The sequence below is a fragment of the Anabrus simplex genome, chromosome 10 (assembly GCF_040414725.1).
Source record: "Anabrus simplex isolate iqAnaSimp1 chromosome 10, ASM4041472v1, whole genome shotgun sequence".
Lineage (NCBI taxonomy): Eukaryota > Metazoa > Arthropoda > Insecta > Orthoptera > Tettigoniidae > Anabrus > Anabrus simplex.
In genome coordinates this window covers 111,458,396-111,478,465 of record NC_090274.1, presented here as the reverse complement: position 1 = coordinate 111,478,465, position 20,070 = coordinate 111,458,396, and the positions used below count along the sequence as shown (strand labels likewise).

General features: G+C 40.1%; 1 protein-coding gene across 1 annotated transcript in view; it reads right to left on the bottom strand.

Moving 5' to 3' along the window:
* ChT (choline transporter) overlaps positions 1-20,070 on the bottom strand; it is a 148,530-nt gene that overhangs the window by 91,424 nt on the left and 37,036 nt on the right. Inside the window, exons 2-4 of the mRNA XM_067154269.2 lie at positions 14,482-14,589; positions 13,816-13,971; positions 1,979-2,127 (exon numbers count right to left, since the gene is read on the bottom strand). Of these exons, the coding sequence (XP_067010370.1) occupies positions 1,979-2,127; positions 13,816-13,971; positions 14,482-14,589 (413 nt within the window). The remainder of the gene's footprint in view (positions 1-1,978; positions 2,128-13,815; positions 13,972-14,481; positions 14,590-20,070) is intronic.

The following is a 20,070-nucleotide window of genomic DNA, read 5'->3' as shown; positions in this document are numbered from 1 at the left end:
CAACGGATGTTTACAAGAAACTTGACATCTATATATTTAAAAAGAAATCGCATTTGCGCTGAACCACTACGTTACTGAACTGGAAAACAATTTGAAGGAGGAAAAGAAAAATAACCTTGTCCTACGTCCCTTCTCGGATTCATGTGCCCCACAGAACAAAAATTCTACAGTCTTGTACATTCTCATGAAAATACGAGATAATTCTACTGTTTTCAAAAAGAATCTCCGTTGTTTCCCCGTCCTCCTGACCGCATCATTGGAAATATTGAGAAAGAGTATCGAAGAGTAGACACGATCACTTTACCGTCAGAATATCATGCGATATTAGGAAAACATCGGACGTGCCTAATTCTTGGTAGACACTGTAAAATATTTGATTTTAAATCTAAATCTCAGAAAATGTTGAAGAAGCTTCCATTAAAAATCATTGAAAATGACTGACCTTTAAGAAAACAACCTACGCAGTGTCCAGTATTGAAGTTGAAGATCTTAAGATGAGAATACAGCTGTGAAACTTCGATTCATAAACCACGTTGGTGAAAAAAGAAGGAGGGCTGACATAAAGAAGTTACTGAAGTATGTGGATGTGTCTTCACAAGAATAGTTTAAAAATTTTATGAAGCCGGGATTGTGAGAAGAATGGTGAGGATAAAGCAGCGTCTGTGTATTTTGATGAAGGAAGTTCATATGATTCGATAATATTGTACCTATCATTGAAGTGCCCTGTAATTTTCAGGACTTTATTATTGGCAATATTTTGGGCAATTAATCAATAATAGATCTGGAAAAGGCATATAAATGCCTTAAGATTTGTTATTCTTCCCTTCACTGCGCAACATGCTTGAAATGTCTAAGTATCGAAATTTTTTCTTGAAAATCTTGATTAAGAAGTTTAGAAACTAATAATAGAAGTGTGTAGATGTCGACTTTCGTAAAAATGTGTTATTTTCAGAGTTAATTTAGAGACAGTATTTAGTTATAAAAACATATACTCGTAAAATATCCAGTATTTCATTTATATCCTTTTCTTTAAACTGGTATTACTGTCTCTGTAAAATTTGTCACAAATGGAACATAAAAATTGCTTTTATACAAATGAAGTGAAAAATCTGCGGTAAATTAACAAATACCGTCGTTATTAGAGAAATATGAATACATACTTACGGCCTGTAGACAGGACTCGTTTATGTCGTATTCCGCTGCTGGTGCCGTCTTTTGTCAATTTCTTGAGGTCCAGGGCTAGCACCGAGGAATGGGAGTGCTAGGTCTGTGGATTATCATTATCTTTGTCCATACGAAAGCAAAGAAGTTCAGTGAACACAGACATCACACACAAAGCTGTTGAAAGTGAAAGACAAACAAAAGACATACAGTACGCGTGTTATTGTAAGCGTAGCACCAAAAGTACTTGTAGGTGTACGTAATATTCCCCACAAATAAAATATTTCTTAATTTACCGCAGATTTTAGACTTCATTTGTGTAAAAGCAATTATTAGCTTCCATTTGTGACAAATTTTATAGTAACATTTCGTGGATAGGAAGGCGCTACAGAACCAATGAAAAAAATCTCTCCTGAAAATGTATATTTTTGTAGATTTCGGGTTTTGTAAAACACTCCTTCAATTGTTGTTCATAGTCAAGGTAACAATAGTCTGTCAGGAGTCCAACAATTGAGCGGATAAAGTTGGTTACAGCTAACCATCAGAAAAAAGAACCTTGTCCTACGGCTCTTCTCGGATTCATGTGCCCCACAGAACAAAAATTCTACAGTCTTGTCCATTCTATCGGGACAAGACTGTAGCCTGTCCCAGTTAATACGCACACTACTGTAATCATTACACCATCAGATAACGCTTCACCTACTCTAATTCTCTGTATTACATTTTCGATAAATTTAGCCACCCATTTAGTTACGTTTTTGTCTATTCAAATAGCCTTCATTTCTGTCAGTAATATTCCATGATGTACAGTACGTACCAGCCCTATGAAGATGCAGAAGAGCTGGATGACGTCCGTGTAGGCCACGCTGTACAGCCCGCCGAATAGCGTGTAGAAGACAGCTATGCACGAACTGAGAATGACGCTGGTGCGATGGTCCATGTCAATGATGACGCTGAGCGTCGCGCCTGGAACAAATTCAAGTATTAGCTCTTACACACCAATAATAATAATAATAATAATAATAATAATAATAATAATAATAATAATAATAATAATAATAATTGTACCGGTTAGTACACCTCTACGATGCAAATTTGAATTTTCCGCCTTAAAGTACCTCTCTACAGGAGAAACCCTGAACTGTAACAACTGAATCAACTCTACTGTTTATCAGAAGATGCCACTGGGTGTTTCTGATTTGCTTTTGTTGATCAAGAAGTGTGGACATTCTCTAACAGATGTCTCTACTAAAAAACTATGATAATGCACTCTGGTGCGAAGGAATGAACTTTCTTGGAAAAATTTTGTATTCATAAGTTTTGTCTTTACTAAATTTTGTTCTTTCATTTGTGGGTTGGCAATATTAAGCTTTCTTTCCGCCTCTTTTGAATTTAACCAATCCTAAATTTCTGTAATTAATTTTCCACCAATAAGGTGTTTCTTCATAGATTGGTACGTAACATTTGCTGTTAGACAATAAACGTTTGTGGGCGGGTCTTAATCATTCATGAACGGTCTCGAATTTTCCGCGAGGGTATAAAAACTGCTGATTTTCTTGTCTCCGGGCCACTTCAATAACATCTAGCTTAGCGTGTGGATATGTAGCAGGGGGCGGCAAGCGCCTCTTTCTTCGGGCAACCGATCTTCAACAAGGTAATGGCCGTTTTACATCTTTTCTTGCTAGCTCAGCAGTTTAACTCGCGGGGAAGGTTCGAAACCTTTAATATGTAACCCATCTCTTTAAACTGTAAATCCCTCTTCAGCCTATGTAAAAACTACAAATTTCTTCAACTTAAATCGGGGATAGAGAGTGCTTTACCCTCTCGAGCTCCCATTCATTTTTGAATTTGAGGTGACTATGTTCTCGTAACCGTTTTCTCTTCCTTCTTAATGTGTTAAATTTATTTTGTATACTAGTCACCTCCATAGATTGGGATTAGCCCCTGTGTAATCGGCCTAGTGCCTTTTAGGTTTTAAAATGTGTATTTAGGAGTGCTAACTCACGCCTCCATTCCTTTTGCATTTAGGGCCATTTACATTAACCTATTATTTTTCGTTCTAGGCCAAGTAGAATGGGTACAAGGTACCCCTGTTTATTTATAAGTATGTCTTAAGGGCAATTAAGTGTAAAGTCTGTTTAGGGCCTTCTGATAGGCTTAAACTATTGCGAGCGGGTCTGCTCTTTCCTAAATTTTATCTCTGTGTACCTCTAGGAGGCTTAACATTGTAATTAGGAGCAAGTGCTCCTTGGTATGATGGGGTTTTCTGCCCCTTAGTTCAAAAGGTACCTCGGCAAGTTGGGCTTGAAGCTCAAAGATGTAAGGTGGGGCTTGTAGCCCAGGACTTGTAACGAACATTGGACTTGTTCTTTCATTGGGGAAATCATACTTGTACCTGAATTTTGCTTTATGGTAATTTCACCTAGTGAAAATATGTTTAATTGCCTCTAAATTTTTACTTTCCTGGTCTTGCACCTTATTTTTGGTTATTGGTTGACTTGCTGTTATTTGTTGAAGTCCAAAGCTTTCTTAAAACTTGTTAAGTTTTGGCATTTTTGAAAATATAACCTTCATTGAAATTTTAATTCGCTTTTCGGACTTGTAGTTAGACCCATTCCAGCCCGCACCTTCTTTCACATCTGTCTTCCACGGATAACTCCGTAATAATAATAATAATAATAATAATAATAATAATAATAATAATAATAATAATAATAATAATAATAATAATAATAATAATAATAATAATAATAATAATAATAATAATAATAATAATCGGAATTCAATGGGCAGAAATTTCTTAACGGAAGTCGCGATAGAAAAACTTGGGTGGAAAACACTGGGGACTAGAAGGAAACGAAAATGGTGATGTGCCATGCATAATGCCTAGACCAATAAACCAGCTTAGGGAGAGTTGAAGAATAGAGTAGAAAAGCCATGTTACATAAGTAGGAAAGAACATTCGGATAAAGTAAAAGGTGGATCGCAAAAAAAAGCTACCTATGGTAAATATTCATTCGAAAATCGGGGAATTGATGACTGGAATGCATTACCTCCAGCTCCCTTAGAGCCTTTCACCAAAAATGCAAGATGCTTCAGGAACAGACTCCAGCATTCTGTAAATTGCGTGTAATTTCTATGTGATTGTGTCATACTTTAATGCACTGTAAATTGTAGTATTAAGGCACCTGAATTGTTTAACGTATGTGTGAATTTGCATATGACAGTGTTGTAATGCTAAGATAATAGTTAGTAATCGGGCCGCTCAATCAACTGTAAGTTATGGTGCAAAATTATGAAATACTTACGGCATGAGTGAATTTGTATATGACAGTGTTGTAATGCTAAGCTAGTAGTAAGGTCAACCTATAGTATTGTTACGCATTAAACTCCATATGGCCTAACCATTGCACACTCACACCTATTTAAACACAAACAATTCTACCCAGTTATGACTGGCCACACAAATTTCTAGTCTATTTACAAATCTCTCTTCTGTACACACACCTGGGAGTCCCGACCGGTTGTTACGTGGGAACGGCTAAAATCCTTATTTTCACTTTCCGAAGTCCAGTCAATCAACTCATACAGCCGCTGTGCGTAGACAGCTGGATTTGAACACATTGCCACTGACTATACAATACACGACGACTGTTCGTTGATTCGGCTCCAGAGATGTGCTTGACACAGTCGCATGCAGTGAACAACTAAACAGCTCCCCAGTGTTCAACCGCACGACGATACTCACAACGGCGAACATTAAAACAGGGCAAAAGTACGGGCCGTGAAAGCATCGATGGCAACATTGAACTGAATTAGCTTGTTTCCATGTATGACCTTTGGTGATAATTTTCGGGGACACCAAGTCATTATTCACGTTTACTTGTAACTTATAAATATGATTAAATGAAGTTCATTTCTGTAGAATATTGAAGTGACATTCATCTTTTCGAGATTTACTTTCTTTATTTCTTTCTCTGCTAGTCGTTCATTTTCTTGTGTCTGTTCTTGCCATTGTTGGGTATGGCATCATCCTCGCATCCGTTATCCTATTGTTTCGGACAAGATAACGAGATAAGATTATGTATTTATTTATTTGATTTATTGTTCAACAATCATTTCTGCCTACTTACAGAACATTTCCATTTCTTACTTATAATTTTATAAATAATTTGCAATAAAAATTAAAATATGAAACCTAATACTATACTTATGAACTATGGACAGTGGTAAGTGTGTGTTTCAACTTATTATTTTAATTCCTCCTAAAATATACATTGTTAATCTAAATTAATCTAAGGACTAAATTATTCGTGGTACACAAGTATGCTAATTTATTTAATTTATGTCTTTTCTCTGTGCGAATTCCCCTCTGACTGACCTTAACAAGACACTTTCCTCGTGAAATATCTCCACGTTTGGTATTTTCTTAATTGACCGACATATTCTGTTTAATGGTGAATTCATATGGTGATTTGTGTTTGACCTTTTAACGAAGAAAGTTATATTATTTCTATTACTTCCAAAGGGTGCATACAGGTTTATTCGATGGAGTAATTCTCGGTTATCTGCTTTACCTTTGAGAATTCTATGTAGGTATTTTACACTCGTTAATGTTCTCCTAGTATGCAACTTATCTATCCCAAAATTTGTTATTAAGTCACTGTATGCCACATATTATGCTCTAGTTTTAGAAATACAGATGTCTTATAAATTTAGCTTGAACATTTTCTATTTATTTTATACGTTTAATACATGATGGATTCCAGACTATGGATGCATATTCTGTTCTAACTAGTGAATTATATACCTGTATTATGGCTTTGATATTTTCAATTTCTTTGTGTTTCTCATTACGGCGTTATTTATGTGTATTTTGAACTGAAGTTTAATATCAAATATTACTCCCAAATTCTTCTTTTCCTTAACTCGTTTTAGGCTGATACTGTTCATTTCATAAGAATGGATTTTTGATTGTCTTTTTCTAGTAAAGACCATTGGTTCACATTTCTTAACATTGAACTGAAAGGAATTCTGTTTTCCTCATTCAACCAGTGTTGTGAGGTCTTGTTGTAATTTTTCGTTATCCTTGTTTGAAGTAATCTGCCTGTAAATTTGCATGCCTCTCTAAAGAACCAGAGAAACAAGGAAATGCCATTTGGTCCTTGTTTGATTGACGGTGAAATCCTGACATTCCCCTCCCCGCGGTAGAGAGGGGGCAAAGACTGCATATAAAAATAATATTTTATATGCAGGCGGCTAACGAATGAAGGGACCGATTATCTCCCGGTATAAGGAGATCCCCTATACCAAGTGCCAACAGTCTCTTTGAGAGTGGATGAGCTGGTATGGGTAAGGGCCCTCTATTGTCCTGGGAAGAAGAAATTGTTCCCAAAGGCGGAGGAACCAGTTTGGTCAACGGCATTATGATGCAGAAGGCAACGGGAAACCACTGCATTAAAGATCCTGAGAGATATTCCAATAAATCCACATGGCATGGCTGCAACGTCAAGATCAGAGCTGGCCGTGTGGATCGTCTACCTCCGTTTGGAGACGACGGCTTAAGAAGAAGAAGAAATTTTCATGTCATCGGCATATAACTTAAGTTTAGAATCCTTCAGTACAGAGCCAATATCATTAACAAACAGAATTAACAACAGTGGATCTAATTTTTAACCTTGGTTTATGCCTGAAGTTACCCTGTAAATGGGTGAAGCTACCCCTTTGAAACTAACGAATTAAAATCTATTCCTGAAGTAGGAGTTACAGATTTAGACCAGTTCAGGGCTAAAACCAAAACTGTGAAGCTTGTTTAGAAGTTTATAATGATCAATCCTATCGAATTCTTTTGTCATGTTCGTGTATATGACTTCCCCTTGTCCTCCTTGATCTAAAATAGATGACACATAATTTATGAAGTTTACTAAATTTGAACTTGTTGATATCCCTTACATAAAGGCATGCTGTTGCTCTATGCTGACTTTCTCAACATGTTGATAGATATGCAGTAAAGTATATCTTCAAACACTTTGCATAAGACTGATGGTATTGATAATGGTCTATAATTATGTATCTTTTCAATATTACCATCTTTGTAAATTGGACACAAGCTTGCTATCTTCCACAAGTCAGGAAATATTTTTTGTTGCAGAGTCGGTTAGGTCATCAGCCCAGAGGCTGGTTGGATCCTCAAATAGCACCACCAAAGGTTATGCGGTTATGAGGAAACCCCAAAAACCAATGGCAGCACTGAAATGAGGCGTACTAGGCAAGATGAGGAGTGAGGTAGTTTGCCATTGCTTTCCTCACTGGGTCAGAAAGTACTATTGCAGCACAACTGACCCTATGAGCAGCACCTTTCATAACAGATCCACTAGTCATGCTCTGAATGTCATTACTCAGCACTACGCATACCCCAGCAACTTCCATATTGTCACAGCCATGGATGTTGACTGGGACTTCGGTGGAAGCTACACTTTACTCTGGCCTGTGCCAAGAGATGGATGCAAAAGTACTGTATCCATCAAGAAATGACAGCAGGCAGTTGTTGCAGAGATTTGTTAATAATTATACAAAGTGGATATGCAAGAGCGTCTTCGCATCCTTTCACTACATATTGGGGTATATTATCTGGACCAGCTCTTCTTTTATATTGTAATCTTTTTATAGCACATTTAACATCATCAACCACTGAAATATTTAGCATTTCAAGCTCCTTGTATTGCAGTTCCTCTAGAATATACTGCTCATTATTTTCGGTGTTATTTTTTGTGAATGTACTCTTGAAGTAAGAGGCAAATCCATCATCTATTTTTGTCTTAGAAGTTAAGGTGCTATCATTCAGGATATATCTGTGACATTCTTGATTATTGGTCCTCTTTTGCTTTAAAAGTGCCAGACGTTTTTGCTATTATTAGCTATATGACTTTTTATACCTTGAATGTATTTTTTATACGCTATTCGTATTTTCATTTTGCTCTCTTTGTTTTGAACTCTGTTATACTATATTCACTACGAAGTCTTATTTTCCTATGATACTCCTTATTTCGAATTAGTTGTATTATTACTTTATTATACCATATTGGATAAGTTCTTTTACTATACCTAGTCAGAGGAACGCAATAATCGAGAATCTCATAGAATTTATTATAGAAGCAATCTAAAGCCCTGTTAACGTCCTCAATGTCATTCAATTCTGACCAATCACAAGTGTTTAGTAGTTCAAAGAGTAATTGAAAATTAGCTCTATTTTAATTATGATGCTTAAAAGTTGATCTACTGTCCAACGTACTATTGACAGAATCAGTGCAGGATGATAGTCATCTTCAGGTAACAAAGGCTGGTCATCTCTCTCAATGTGAATTTGCTCTGTTGTAGAGACCAGAACTAAATCTAAACAGTATCCAAATTTATTCGTGATAGTATTTCTAGACGTTAGATCCATGAGATTTAGGACGTTTTGAAGCTGCATTGCTGCCCATCTTGCTTTACTTGTACCAACATCCTGATCTGTTTCTCTCAAATTGAAGTCTCCTACAATACAAACAGGACTTTTATTTGCTGAGTTTATTGCTGATTCAACTACTTCAAAAAATTCACAGTATTGATCAAGGTTAGAATTTGGTAGAAAATATACAACTCCTATAAAATGTGACCTACATTTAAACTGAACTTTAACCATTATAAATTCGAATTCACGAGAGTAAGAAATAATCTGATGTTTTTAAACATTTTATGAACGGCTATAACCACCTCCGCTTACCTGTTACTTTATGTTCTCTATCTGCTCTAAGCACGCTGTAATTACTAGGGATGATTTCATTATTATGTATAAACTTAGTGAGCCAACTTTCGGTTATGCAGATTGTATTATGGTTATTTTCAGCTCTTGAGTCTTTGTCCTAACTCCTCGCACATTCTGATACTACTGTACCTGTCTATACTGTTATTGACGCTTTGTTTTGGCATTTTACTTTATCTGTTCAAATTCTTTTGAACGTATAATCTGTAAAACTGGGGGAGCCTCCGTGGCTCAGATGGCAGCGCGTCGGCCTCTCACCGCTGGATACCGTGGTTCAAATCCCGGTGACTCCATGTGAGATTTGTGCTGGACAAAGCGGAGGCGGGACAGGTTTTTCTCCGGGTACTCCGGTTTTCCCTGTCATCTTTCATTCCAGCAACACTCTCCATTATAATTTCATAGCATTTATCATTCATTAATAAATCACCTTGGGAGTGGCGACCCCATTGTAATAACAGCCTATATCTGTTTCATTCATTCCATCCCTGACCCGGTCAATGACTGGAAAACGGGTTGTAGGTTTTCATTTTTTCAATCTGTAAAACTGGATCGCCTGGCTTCCTTCTAACAAATATCTTACCATTCCGCACCCAGGAGAACTTGTATTTGGCCGCTTTTCTCTTTGCTCTTACCTGTGCAAGGAGCTTCTTCCTGGAAGGGGAAAGGCATTCAATGATGAATACCGGCTGGCATGTTGTCCACCCAAGGTCGATGGTTGTTATTGTCTTCCCTCGTTTAGCTCTGGCATCCATCAGTTTCTCCTTGTCCGCTCTCCGCACGAACTTCACTATGATGCCACGAGGTGGTGTTGGAGTACTCGGTCCGGCAGATGCTCTTGAGGGAAGTCTGCGACATATGTCGATCATTGATGAATCGATATTTAACCCAGTGGCAGCAATAATTTTACCGACCACCTCTTCTGTGTTTTCACCTTGTGTTTCTGGAACTCCGTGGATTTCTACAGAATTCAGTCTGGAGTACTGCTCAATGTCCTCCACTCGCCCCTTTAAGCCATCCACTTCCTGTTTCAGTTTATTGTTTTCCGATGTGAGAATGTCAATTACCTGTAGCAGGTCCACCAGCGATCTCTTCTGTTCACTCACCGCACTCTGTCTGTCGTCTAGTTTGCAGTGACAAACCTCCAGACAGTACACTTGATCTTTCTGCTCGCTTCTTAGCTCTTTCAGTTGCTTTTAGATGTCCTCCATTGTAACTTTAGAAGGTTTATCCCCCCTCCTGTTTTCGTTTCTCCTTCGTTACAGTCCTCACAACACCATGTTATACCTTCATTTATCACAATTGCATCACTCCCACTTTTATTAAGTTTTCCACACTTGCCATGGTACACAGTTCCACACTTAGCACAAGTCACCTTCTGATCTCCTGTGATCGAGTCTTTACAGATCTTGCATGGGGCCATGTTAGAGGTTAGGTCTCCGTGAAGTTCTTTATAAAATTATGTCAGTAGATCCGTTACGCACGTTACTTTCCAGAAATTACACTTTACACTGGCCATACTTTCCTTAATTTACAGAAATTTACTATATTTATGGTAATATCCTCGTTTGTGTCCCCTTACTTTGTCCAATATTCGGAGCTTCACTCGTACAGACTTCTACACGACCGCCTTGTATACCTATTATCCTGATTACATTACAGATTAGGTAATTACCTAATGATGTTGATGTTTTTGGGGGGAGCGTCAGTTGATTAGACGGTTTGGGATGAGCTATGCTTGAAGTGTGTTTGGAGTTAATGACTTTTTATTGAACGTGGCGTAATGTGATATTAGAATGAGATGTTGAGTTAGTGATCTCCGAAGTTTTCTTCCTTACTTATATTTGTAGCGGTCATTTTCCATGTAATATTAACATTTCTCCTGCGATGAATATGAGGGGGGTCAGCGCAACAGTAGTCTAACCCTCTCCAACACGCAAAATGATGTATTGGTGTCATCAGTTGTCTAGTATGGTGATCTACCTTTCTATCAAGTGGCTTAGACGAATATTACCTCGTACATATTGTTCAAACGCCGTTTTGTTTTAGTGCAACATTGGTCCAACATCAAACAGCCAATGAGAGGCGAGTATCTGGATCAAGTGTAATAGCATCAAATATGGCTGACGTTCAGGGCGAGAGTAAGGTCTCGAGTAAGGAAATTAACGACGAAACAGTGGAAAACCGTAGGAGGAAAGGGTCATAGTGTATACATTCTAAGGGACAGGAATATAAAAAAGAAGAAAAGAAACGGAGGACAAGAATATGTAGGAAGAACAGGCAAGAAAGTCCACAAACATAAACAACGTTGCGAACATAAGTGTTACGAATGTTTCAGAGAAGAACAACGTGAAACAGTGTGCAAAATGTTTTGGAATGTGTGTGACTTCAGTTAACAAAATGCGTATATTAATGGGTGTGTGTAAGTAAACCTTGTAAAGAAAAACTAATGTGCAAGTGGAAATGAGAGCAGGAAACAACACATCCGTGAGTATTATATTTCGGTAGATGGTGGTAATAAGAGTTTTCAAACAGACGTTCATAACTTTGCTTGGAACCAGTAATGGTAGACTTTCGAAGGCAGTCTCAAAGAAACAGACTGAGAGAACACCAAAACAAGATGGTCATGGAAGACATGTAACTAGGCTCAATAAACAGCGAATAAGTGGAACATTCTGGTATCCCACAATAAAACTAAAGAAGATGAAAATATACAACGTATTATGCAGGATGATATGTGTAGTACTGTGTAATCATGCAAAAAACATACTGGAAGATTATACAAAACTGTAAAGATTTTGCTTGCAATGATAAGTATATAATCTTAATATTTAGTAACAGAACCACTTTGTGTACGCCTACGATCATTACATTACATTTATTCAAATAATTTTTTTCTTCGTTTCCATGCACAACCAAAAACCAAATGTCAGTGCAACAATGGTCTAACCAAGGAAAAGTGTTGCAGATTCCTCATGAAAAGTGCAGTATACCTCAAACTACTTAACAAAAGACTTTATAATATTGTAGTTGTTAACCAAACATCACAACCACCACAAAAATGGGATTTCCAAATTCCAAGAAAAACCACAATGTATAACTCTATTTGTTCCGCTGACTCCCTCATATGCGGGTTTAGGCATGATGCAAACTCGTGATTGTTCATTCTCACTCTATTACCTACTTCCATTCTTGGAAGTATTTTAAAGCTTGGTCTGGGATATTTCCCTTTTCTGTTGTGTGGTACCTCGAGTTATTTATATATTTTATTATTGTGCACTTCAATTTTCTACTAGAAATGTCTAGTGAATCATTTTTAGGCGTACCTCGTCCTGTAAGTCTGGTCATTGGATATCCATTATTCACTACTCGTTACTGGTTACCTGTTTATATCTAAAATATTCTTCACTACCTAAGGAAAATTTGAATGAATAGAACTTCAATTCGGCTATAATTTAACTGAAGGATACTCAGAGGTATGAAGTGTTTATTTCTAATTTATTTATGCACAGATTTTTTATATTAACTTTTTCATTGGAGCTTTAAATAGATTTTTGATAATGGTGCACCATATTTGAATTTTGTAATATTTATATTAATTCAGCCAAACCAAACCCCATGGCACTACAGCCCGTGAAAGGCCTTGGCCTACCAAGCGACCGCTGCTCATCCCGAAGGCCTACAGATTAATTCAGCCGAAGAAGGTATTGATTTAGAAAGATGAATTCACTGCCGAAATTAATGCTGGATTGGGATGGAGGATATGTTACAGAATCTTAATCTTTTAATTTTCTCAAATCTTCTTTGTTGTATTTTTGAATTTTATTTCTACTTATGTCATTTTATTATGTTCTCAATACGTTTAAGTCTAGTAATCTTATGAAATTCTGATGTTTCAATTATTTATGGTATTTTCATGTTTTCCTCGTGTCCTTAGATTGTCCTAGATTCACTCCTCTGTTGGTCACCCTGGCCCGATATTACCCAGAGTTCCATCGCTTCTAGCTATCACGGAAGAAGACATCCTCAAGGAACTCCGTCCGACCAGCGCCTACTGCGCCGCCAGACTGTACGACGGCCCCGCACCTGCAAGAGATGTACTTCTGTACTGCCCCTCTCTGGATGACTACTACAAAGTCCTGGACAATGGTGTATACATCCAGCGACGCCTGCATCAAATAGGGCCGACTCCACCTAAATTACTGGCTCAGCTGATGGACAACGCACGTGCCACGGCCCCTACAGACGCACCGCAACAACAGCATACGCTCTCTCCTTGACTTCCCCGGCTACCACCTCGACTACCACCACCACCTCCACTCATGTCACCTCTAACACTCCCACTACCACAACAGTCACAGCCCACCCCTCCCCTTATGACATTTCCTCCCCCCCCCCCCCCAAACGAGCCAGAATAACATCTCCGCACGAACTTCACTATGATGCCACGAGGTGGTGTTGGAGTACTCGGTCCGGCAGATGCTCTTGAGGGAAGTCTGTGACATATGTCGATCATTGATGAATCGATATTTACCCCAGTGGCAGCAATAATTTTACCGACCACCTCCTCTGTGTTTTCGCCTTGTGTTTCTGGAACTCCGTGGATTTCTACAGAATCCAGTCTGGAGTACTGCTCAATGTCCTCCACTCGCCCCTTTAAGCCATCCACTTCCTGTTTCAGTTTATTGTTTTCCTATTGTTATTGCCTTGACCTCCCTCCCTTATTGTACGCGCTTGCGTGCTGGGTTGATCACAGCGCTTTCTTGTGGTAGTAGTGTTCGGCAGTTGTTACGCCACTCCTTGATCCCCCCGTCCAAATTGACTTTTAAAGTCCAAAGTAAAAGTAGCCGACATACCTAAAGCAGCCAGAATCCCCGCCGCCCAAAACACTTCGCCGCACAGCGCCGGAAGGAAAAGCAGGCCACCCATTCTCTCCCCGAACGAGTCTTGGAGAGGATCCAGCATCGTAACGTAACCCTGTCGGCGCATGGGGTTCGCGAAGAATATCCCACCTGCAAGACATTACAAGAACGTTAGCAAAGAACTGACAATGGTAGAGGAGACTAAGGTATTATTATAACAATATATTATAACAATGGTACAGTAGACTAAGATATGAACATAACAATATATTATAACAATGGTAGAGGAGACTAAGATATGAACATAACAATATATTATAACAATGGTAGAGGAGACTAAGATACGAATATAACAATATATTATAACAATGGTAGAGGAGACTAAGATATGAATATAACAATATAACAATGGTAGAGGAGACTAAGATGTGAATATAACAATATAATAATGCTAGAGGAGACTAAGGTATTAATATAACAATATATTATAACAATGGTAGAGTATACTAAGATATGAACATAACAATATATTATAACAATGGTAGAGGAGACTAAGATATGAATATAACAATATAATTATGGTAGAGGAGACTAAGGTATTAATATAACAATGGTATAGGAGGTTAAGGTATGAATATGATGGTGTAAATGAGCACTCACCGAACACAAGACTGAGGGCGTATCCGAAGGGTGCTTGGCACCACACCAGTCCTGACGTGTAGATGGCCTCCGCCGTGCCGTTGATATATCCGCCGCCCACCCATGTCGCTAGAAAAAGGAAAAAACGAGAAGCCTTTTCAGAACAACAAAACCTGCAAAGTAGGTTTGTATGTGAGGTCTATTCTATCTGGTGGAAACTCACATTCCGACTACCCTAACAATGTCACACTCACTTGTGTGGGAGGAGTGAAATGTATAAGACATAAAAGTGCGTTTCTCATATTTACGAAGAAAAGAACTTGCGATTTACTTTTTTAAGGAGCTGGAGACGCGATTATTGGAATAACCCGGGATCTGTCTCTACGCGTACAGCTTAGAACATATTGTTATTTCCATTGAATGTAAGGAAAAGATTTAATTTCTGCAATTCACCGTGGTCAGTGCATTAAAAGTCGATTTCATCTTTTTCAGTATTTAAAAATAATATAAATTTTATATAAATTCTCTAGAAAAAACATCACACCAAAAGTCTATAAGAAAGGATTAATTCTGAAAGGTATCAATTTCTCGTACTGTAAAATACACGAACATTACCAAAAATTATGGAGAAGAATATATTAAAAACACTTATTCTTGAGTCTTTTAGAGAAACATCAATCGCATCAGAAATATGGAGCTGTGGAAAAGTTAGGAAACTGACAGCTGGAAAAAAATTAGAACTCGTATCAAATGGCGTGGAGACTTGTGACTTTATGTTTTATCAAGAAGGATTACTTAATGTCTCGCAAAGAGCGCTGGTTCGTTCAATAATATCACTTAAACTGAAAATCGGTTTAATTGTTTGATCTAAGAGGATGAAATTCTTTTCATACATGTTCAGAAATTTGCCCTTATTTCCTCTATGGAGAATTAATAGAGCGTTGTCAATGGGTGTGAATTCATGATGTGGATTCTTTGTTGTAAATCAATTGTGCTTTTTAGCAGCAGCGTGTTTGTGATAAGGGATACTGATATTTCCAACAGTGTGGCCAATGTAGCCTGAAGTGCAGTGTTGGTGTTTGAGTTTGTGGACGCCTGAATTGGAATACATGTTATTGTTGTTGAGTGTATGGGTGTTATAAAGTTAGCTTACCCGACAAAAATTAGTCATCCCTGGAGAGATCATTACAAGCATCATTTAACAACCAGTAACCACCTGGACTCAGTAAGGAAGTGAGTCTGCAAGGTTGTGCAGGTACGTCATATGTAGGTTAAGCCACTCGGTGAGGATTTGATCCAGCAATTCCACCAAATGACGGGGATGTTGACTTCGGCGTTTTAGCCACTGTTCCAACATGTCCTACAGATTTTCAATGGGGTTCAAGTCAGGTGATTTTGCAGGCCAATCGAGGTATAGTAGGGTGGGGGAGTGTTCGTAAAACGAGTCATATATGTGTCCAGCCCGGTTAAATTTGCTGTTGTCAACTTGAAAAGTCGGATTATCAGTATCAAACCAATCATGCAGATATGGACTGAAAAGCAGCAACACCTGATCATCCAGAATGTTTAAATAAAGAAGCTGGTTCGTGATAGTGGTGACCTCAGTGAGCAGGCCCAATCTATGATCCGAAAAACACCCCCAAAACATCACAGACCCAACTCCGACTTGAACCTGACCTTACATACATGTTGGATGAAATGCTCCATTTGGCCTTTGGTGCACTCGACGACGCGCGCCAATGGAATACAGGCAAATAAGCGATTCGTCAGGCCACACTACATTGCGCTAGTCCAGCTACCGTCCACGTTCGATTATTTCTAGCCCATTGAAGACGCGCCTTTGTGAGCAATGGCCTCTTGCGAGGTGACCGACTCCAAGTGTTCATTGCATGCGGTTCCCGTCGCAATGTTCTCTCTTTAAAAGGTTGGGAAGGCCCTTAATTCACTGACTGCAGCAATTCTGTCGGGTTTGGAAGCGATGTTGATTCACAAGCCGGGAAACGCGTCTCCGGTTCCTCTCAGGTAGCATCTTTTCCCGACCACATTCCTGGCGTCGTGTTTCGTGGCCACGTGTAGTACACCACTGCTTGTAGACACGATGAACAGTCCGCTGTGAAACACCAACAAATCCAATAACTTCCAGCACCGTGTGGCCATGGACGCGGCCATGTTGACATACACTTCCCCTTGAAACATCAATGTCTCACTGATCGGTACTGCCTCATGCTCACGAAGAGGCGGTGCGCGTGCGGTTGAGCACCGGAATCGTTCGCTACGCCATCTGTAAAGTCTTAACTGTCCATCTGTGCGTGCGCACTAGAGAGACTAGTTTTATGTCCAGTGAGCGTATGTTGGAGTTAGTATTCTGAGTTTTGAAGTCTATGGTAAGATTTTTTGACAGATATATATATATGTAGGCTGGTGAACTGGAAAATTTATGTATTATTATAGGTGAATGTGAGGTAATTCTTTCTTTGATTTCTAGTTCCTTAGTAAGGAAAATGGAGGTTTATTTTTTAGTTTACCTCGCTTCACCGCGTATGAAGTAATTTCGTTCCGCAAGTGGAACCTGGGTTATTCACACCATGAATTCTGAAGAGGAGGCTGTACTTCTTCCGCTCATGTGAAGAAAATGAGAAAAAAGCGGAAAAATTATTTGTATCCAGTTGTTTCGACAGTTACACTCTTTATATCTTTATATATATTTTATCAGTTGTCTACAAGTTAAGGGATGAAATAGGAAACTACATAAGTATCTGGAGCCTAGAGACGAGCCATTAAAGAAGGGAATAGGGCGGCGATATTTGCTTTTTAGTGACTCGCCTTGTGTGCCGAGGACTATAAAGACTCCAATGAAAAACTGGAAGTCAGAGAGGGAAGAATTCTTAAACATATCCTAGGCAGACAGTTCACAGTTTTACTCTGAGGCTGTCATGGAACAAGATTGTCGCCAACTGACTGACCTTCACCTTCTGGTGATCCGTACCCTCAGGTCACACGGTCACGCGTCCTATCATATGAAGCATTTAAAGAGAAGTCATGAAAATATTTTTCTTTAAAAGATGCTTTTTAAGCTTTTTTGCGTTACGCCATGGCCGGACTACACTAAGTCCGTGACACTGAAACTTGGCAACTGCTACTCCTTGGAGTCTTACTTATAACATATGAGAAGTTAACCTTCAATTATGTTTTCTCAAATAATAATGGCGTATGGCCTCCGGATATGCCTTTGCTGGCAGGACCTAGTGTTTACCGTGCACCATGTCCTCTGGTATAGGCTGGAGCAATTTTGTTACTTTCATTGATCTGTCTCTGTCTTATCCTTGGCTTTGACAATATGAAAGCGACTGAGGAATGAGCGATGCTAGTAATGCCAATCCTTACGCAGCCAGTCCCTGCTATGAATGGTGTGAAAATGTTGCTCATAGGGTCGGTTGGTGCATGCATTTCAGTGGGCTTGGCAGACTGATATATAATAGCAAATCTGGTTCGATGAGGAAAGCAACGGGAAACTCCTCACTCCTCATTTCCCTAGTACGCCTCTTCAGTGATGCCTAGGCCATCTATGACAGCTGATGGCAGAGCTGTTGAGGATCCCACCAGCGGAATCGCTGACGGACTGAACATACATACATGGCCTCCGGAGAGGCCTGGTGCAGTTCTTTTTCTAGTAGACGGCCTATTAGGCGATCTGCATGTCTGTGAAGATGGTGGCCCTACTTAGGATGATTTCTAATGTTGAATATGGCACACACACACCCAGCCCCCGAGCCATTGGAATTAACCAATTAAGGTTAAATTCCCCGACCCGGCCGGGAATCGAACCCGGGACCCTCTGAACCGAAGTCCAGTACACTGACCATTCAGCCAACGAGTCGGACTTTTCTCAAATAAAACTATGAAAGAGCAGTTTTCATTGGATACATATACAAAATTGAATATTAAAATATAAATACGCCAATGTAAATATGAAAATAAACAAGCATATGGCTACAACTGGAAAAACAATACAATCCTATGTCCATCAAAATACAATTTTAACATTGGTAATCAACTTCCAACATAATCACTCCAGGGTCATCAGATTTCTTTTCTTGCCAGTACTTTTAATCATAGCATCAGCATCATTAACATACACTGACTGACAGAGCAAATGCAACACCAAGGAGGAGTGGTTCGAAAGGGATGAAAGTTGGGGAAAAAACAGAGTCGGCACGGAAGAATAATTGATGTTTATTTCAAACCGATATGCAGGTTACACAATGCGCACGGCATCGACTCAGTAGGATGTAGGACCACCGCGAGCGGCGATGCACGCCGAAACACGTCGAGGTACAGAGTCAATAAGAGTGCGGATGGTGTCCTGAAGGATGGTTCTCCATTCTCTGTCAACCATTTGCCACAGTTGGTCGTCCGTACGAGGCTGGGGCAGAGTTTGCAAACGGCGTCCAATGAGATCCCACACGTGTTCGATTGGTGAGAGATCCGGAGAGTACGCTGGCCACGGAAGCATCTGTACACCTCGTAGAGCCTGTTGGGAGATGCGAGCAGTGCGTGGGCGGGCATTATCCTGCTGAAACAGAGCATTGGGCAGCCCCTGAAGGTACGGGAGTGCCACCGGCCGCAGCACATGCTGCACATAGCGGTGGGCATTTAACGTGCCTTGAATACGCACTAGAGGTGACGTGGAATCATACGCAATAGCGCCCCAAACCATGATGCCGCGTTGTCTAGCGGTAGGGTGCTCCACAGTTACTGCCGGATTTGACCTTTCTCCACGCCGACGCCACACTCGTCTGCGGTGACTATCACTGACAGAACAGAAGCGTGACTCATCGGAGAACACGACGTTCCGCCATTCCCTCATCCAAGTCGCTCTATCCCGGCACCATGCCAGGCGTGCACGTCTATGCTGTGGAGTCAATGGTAGTCTTCTGAGCGGACGCCGGGAGGGCAGGCCTCCTTCAACCAATCGACGGGAAATTGTTCTGGTCGATATTGGAACAGCCAGGGTGTCTTGCAATGGTGAAGAATGGTGGTAATTAAGGCCACGGCCGCTTCCTTCCAACTCCTAGGCCCTTCCTATCCCATCGTCGCCATAAGACGTATCTGTGTCGGTGCGACGTAAAGCCAATAGCAAAAAAAAAAAAGAATGGTGGTTGACGTGGCGTGCGGGGCTGCCACCGCTTGGCGGCGGATGCGCCGATCCTCGCGTGCTGACGTCACTCGGGCTGCGCCTGGACCCCTCGCACGTGCCACATGTCCCTGCGCCAACCATCTTCGCCACAGGCGCTGCACCGTGGACACATCCCTATGGGTATCGGCTGCGATTTGACGAAGGGACCAACCTGCCCTTCTCAGCCCGATCACCATACCCCTCGTAAAGTCGTCTGTTTGCTGGAAATGCCTCCGTTGACGGCGGCCTGGCATTCTTAGCTATACACGTGTCCTGTGGCACACGACAACACGTTCTACAATGACTGTCGGCTGAAAAATCACGGTACGAAGTGGGCCATTCGCCAACGCCGTGTCCCATTTATCGTTCGCTACGTGCGCAGCACAGCGGCGCATTTCACATCATGAGCATACCTCAGTGACGTCAGTCTACCC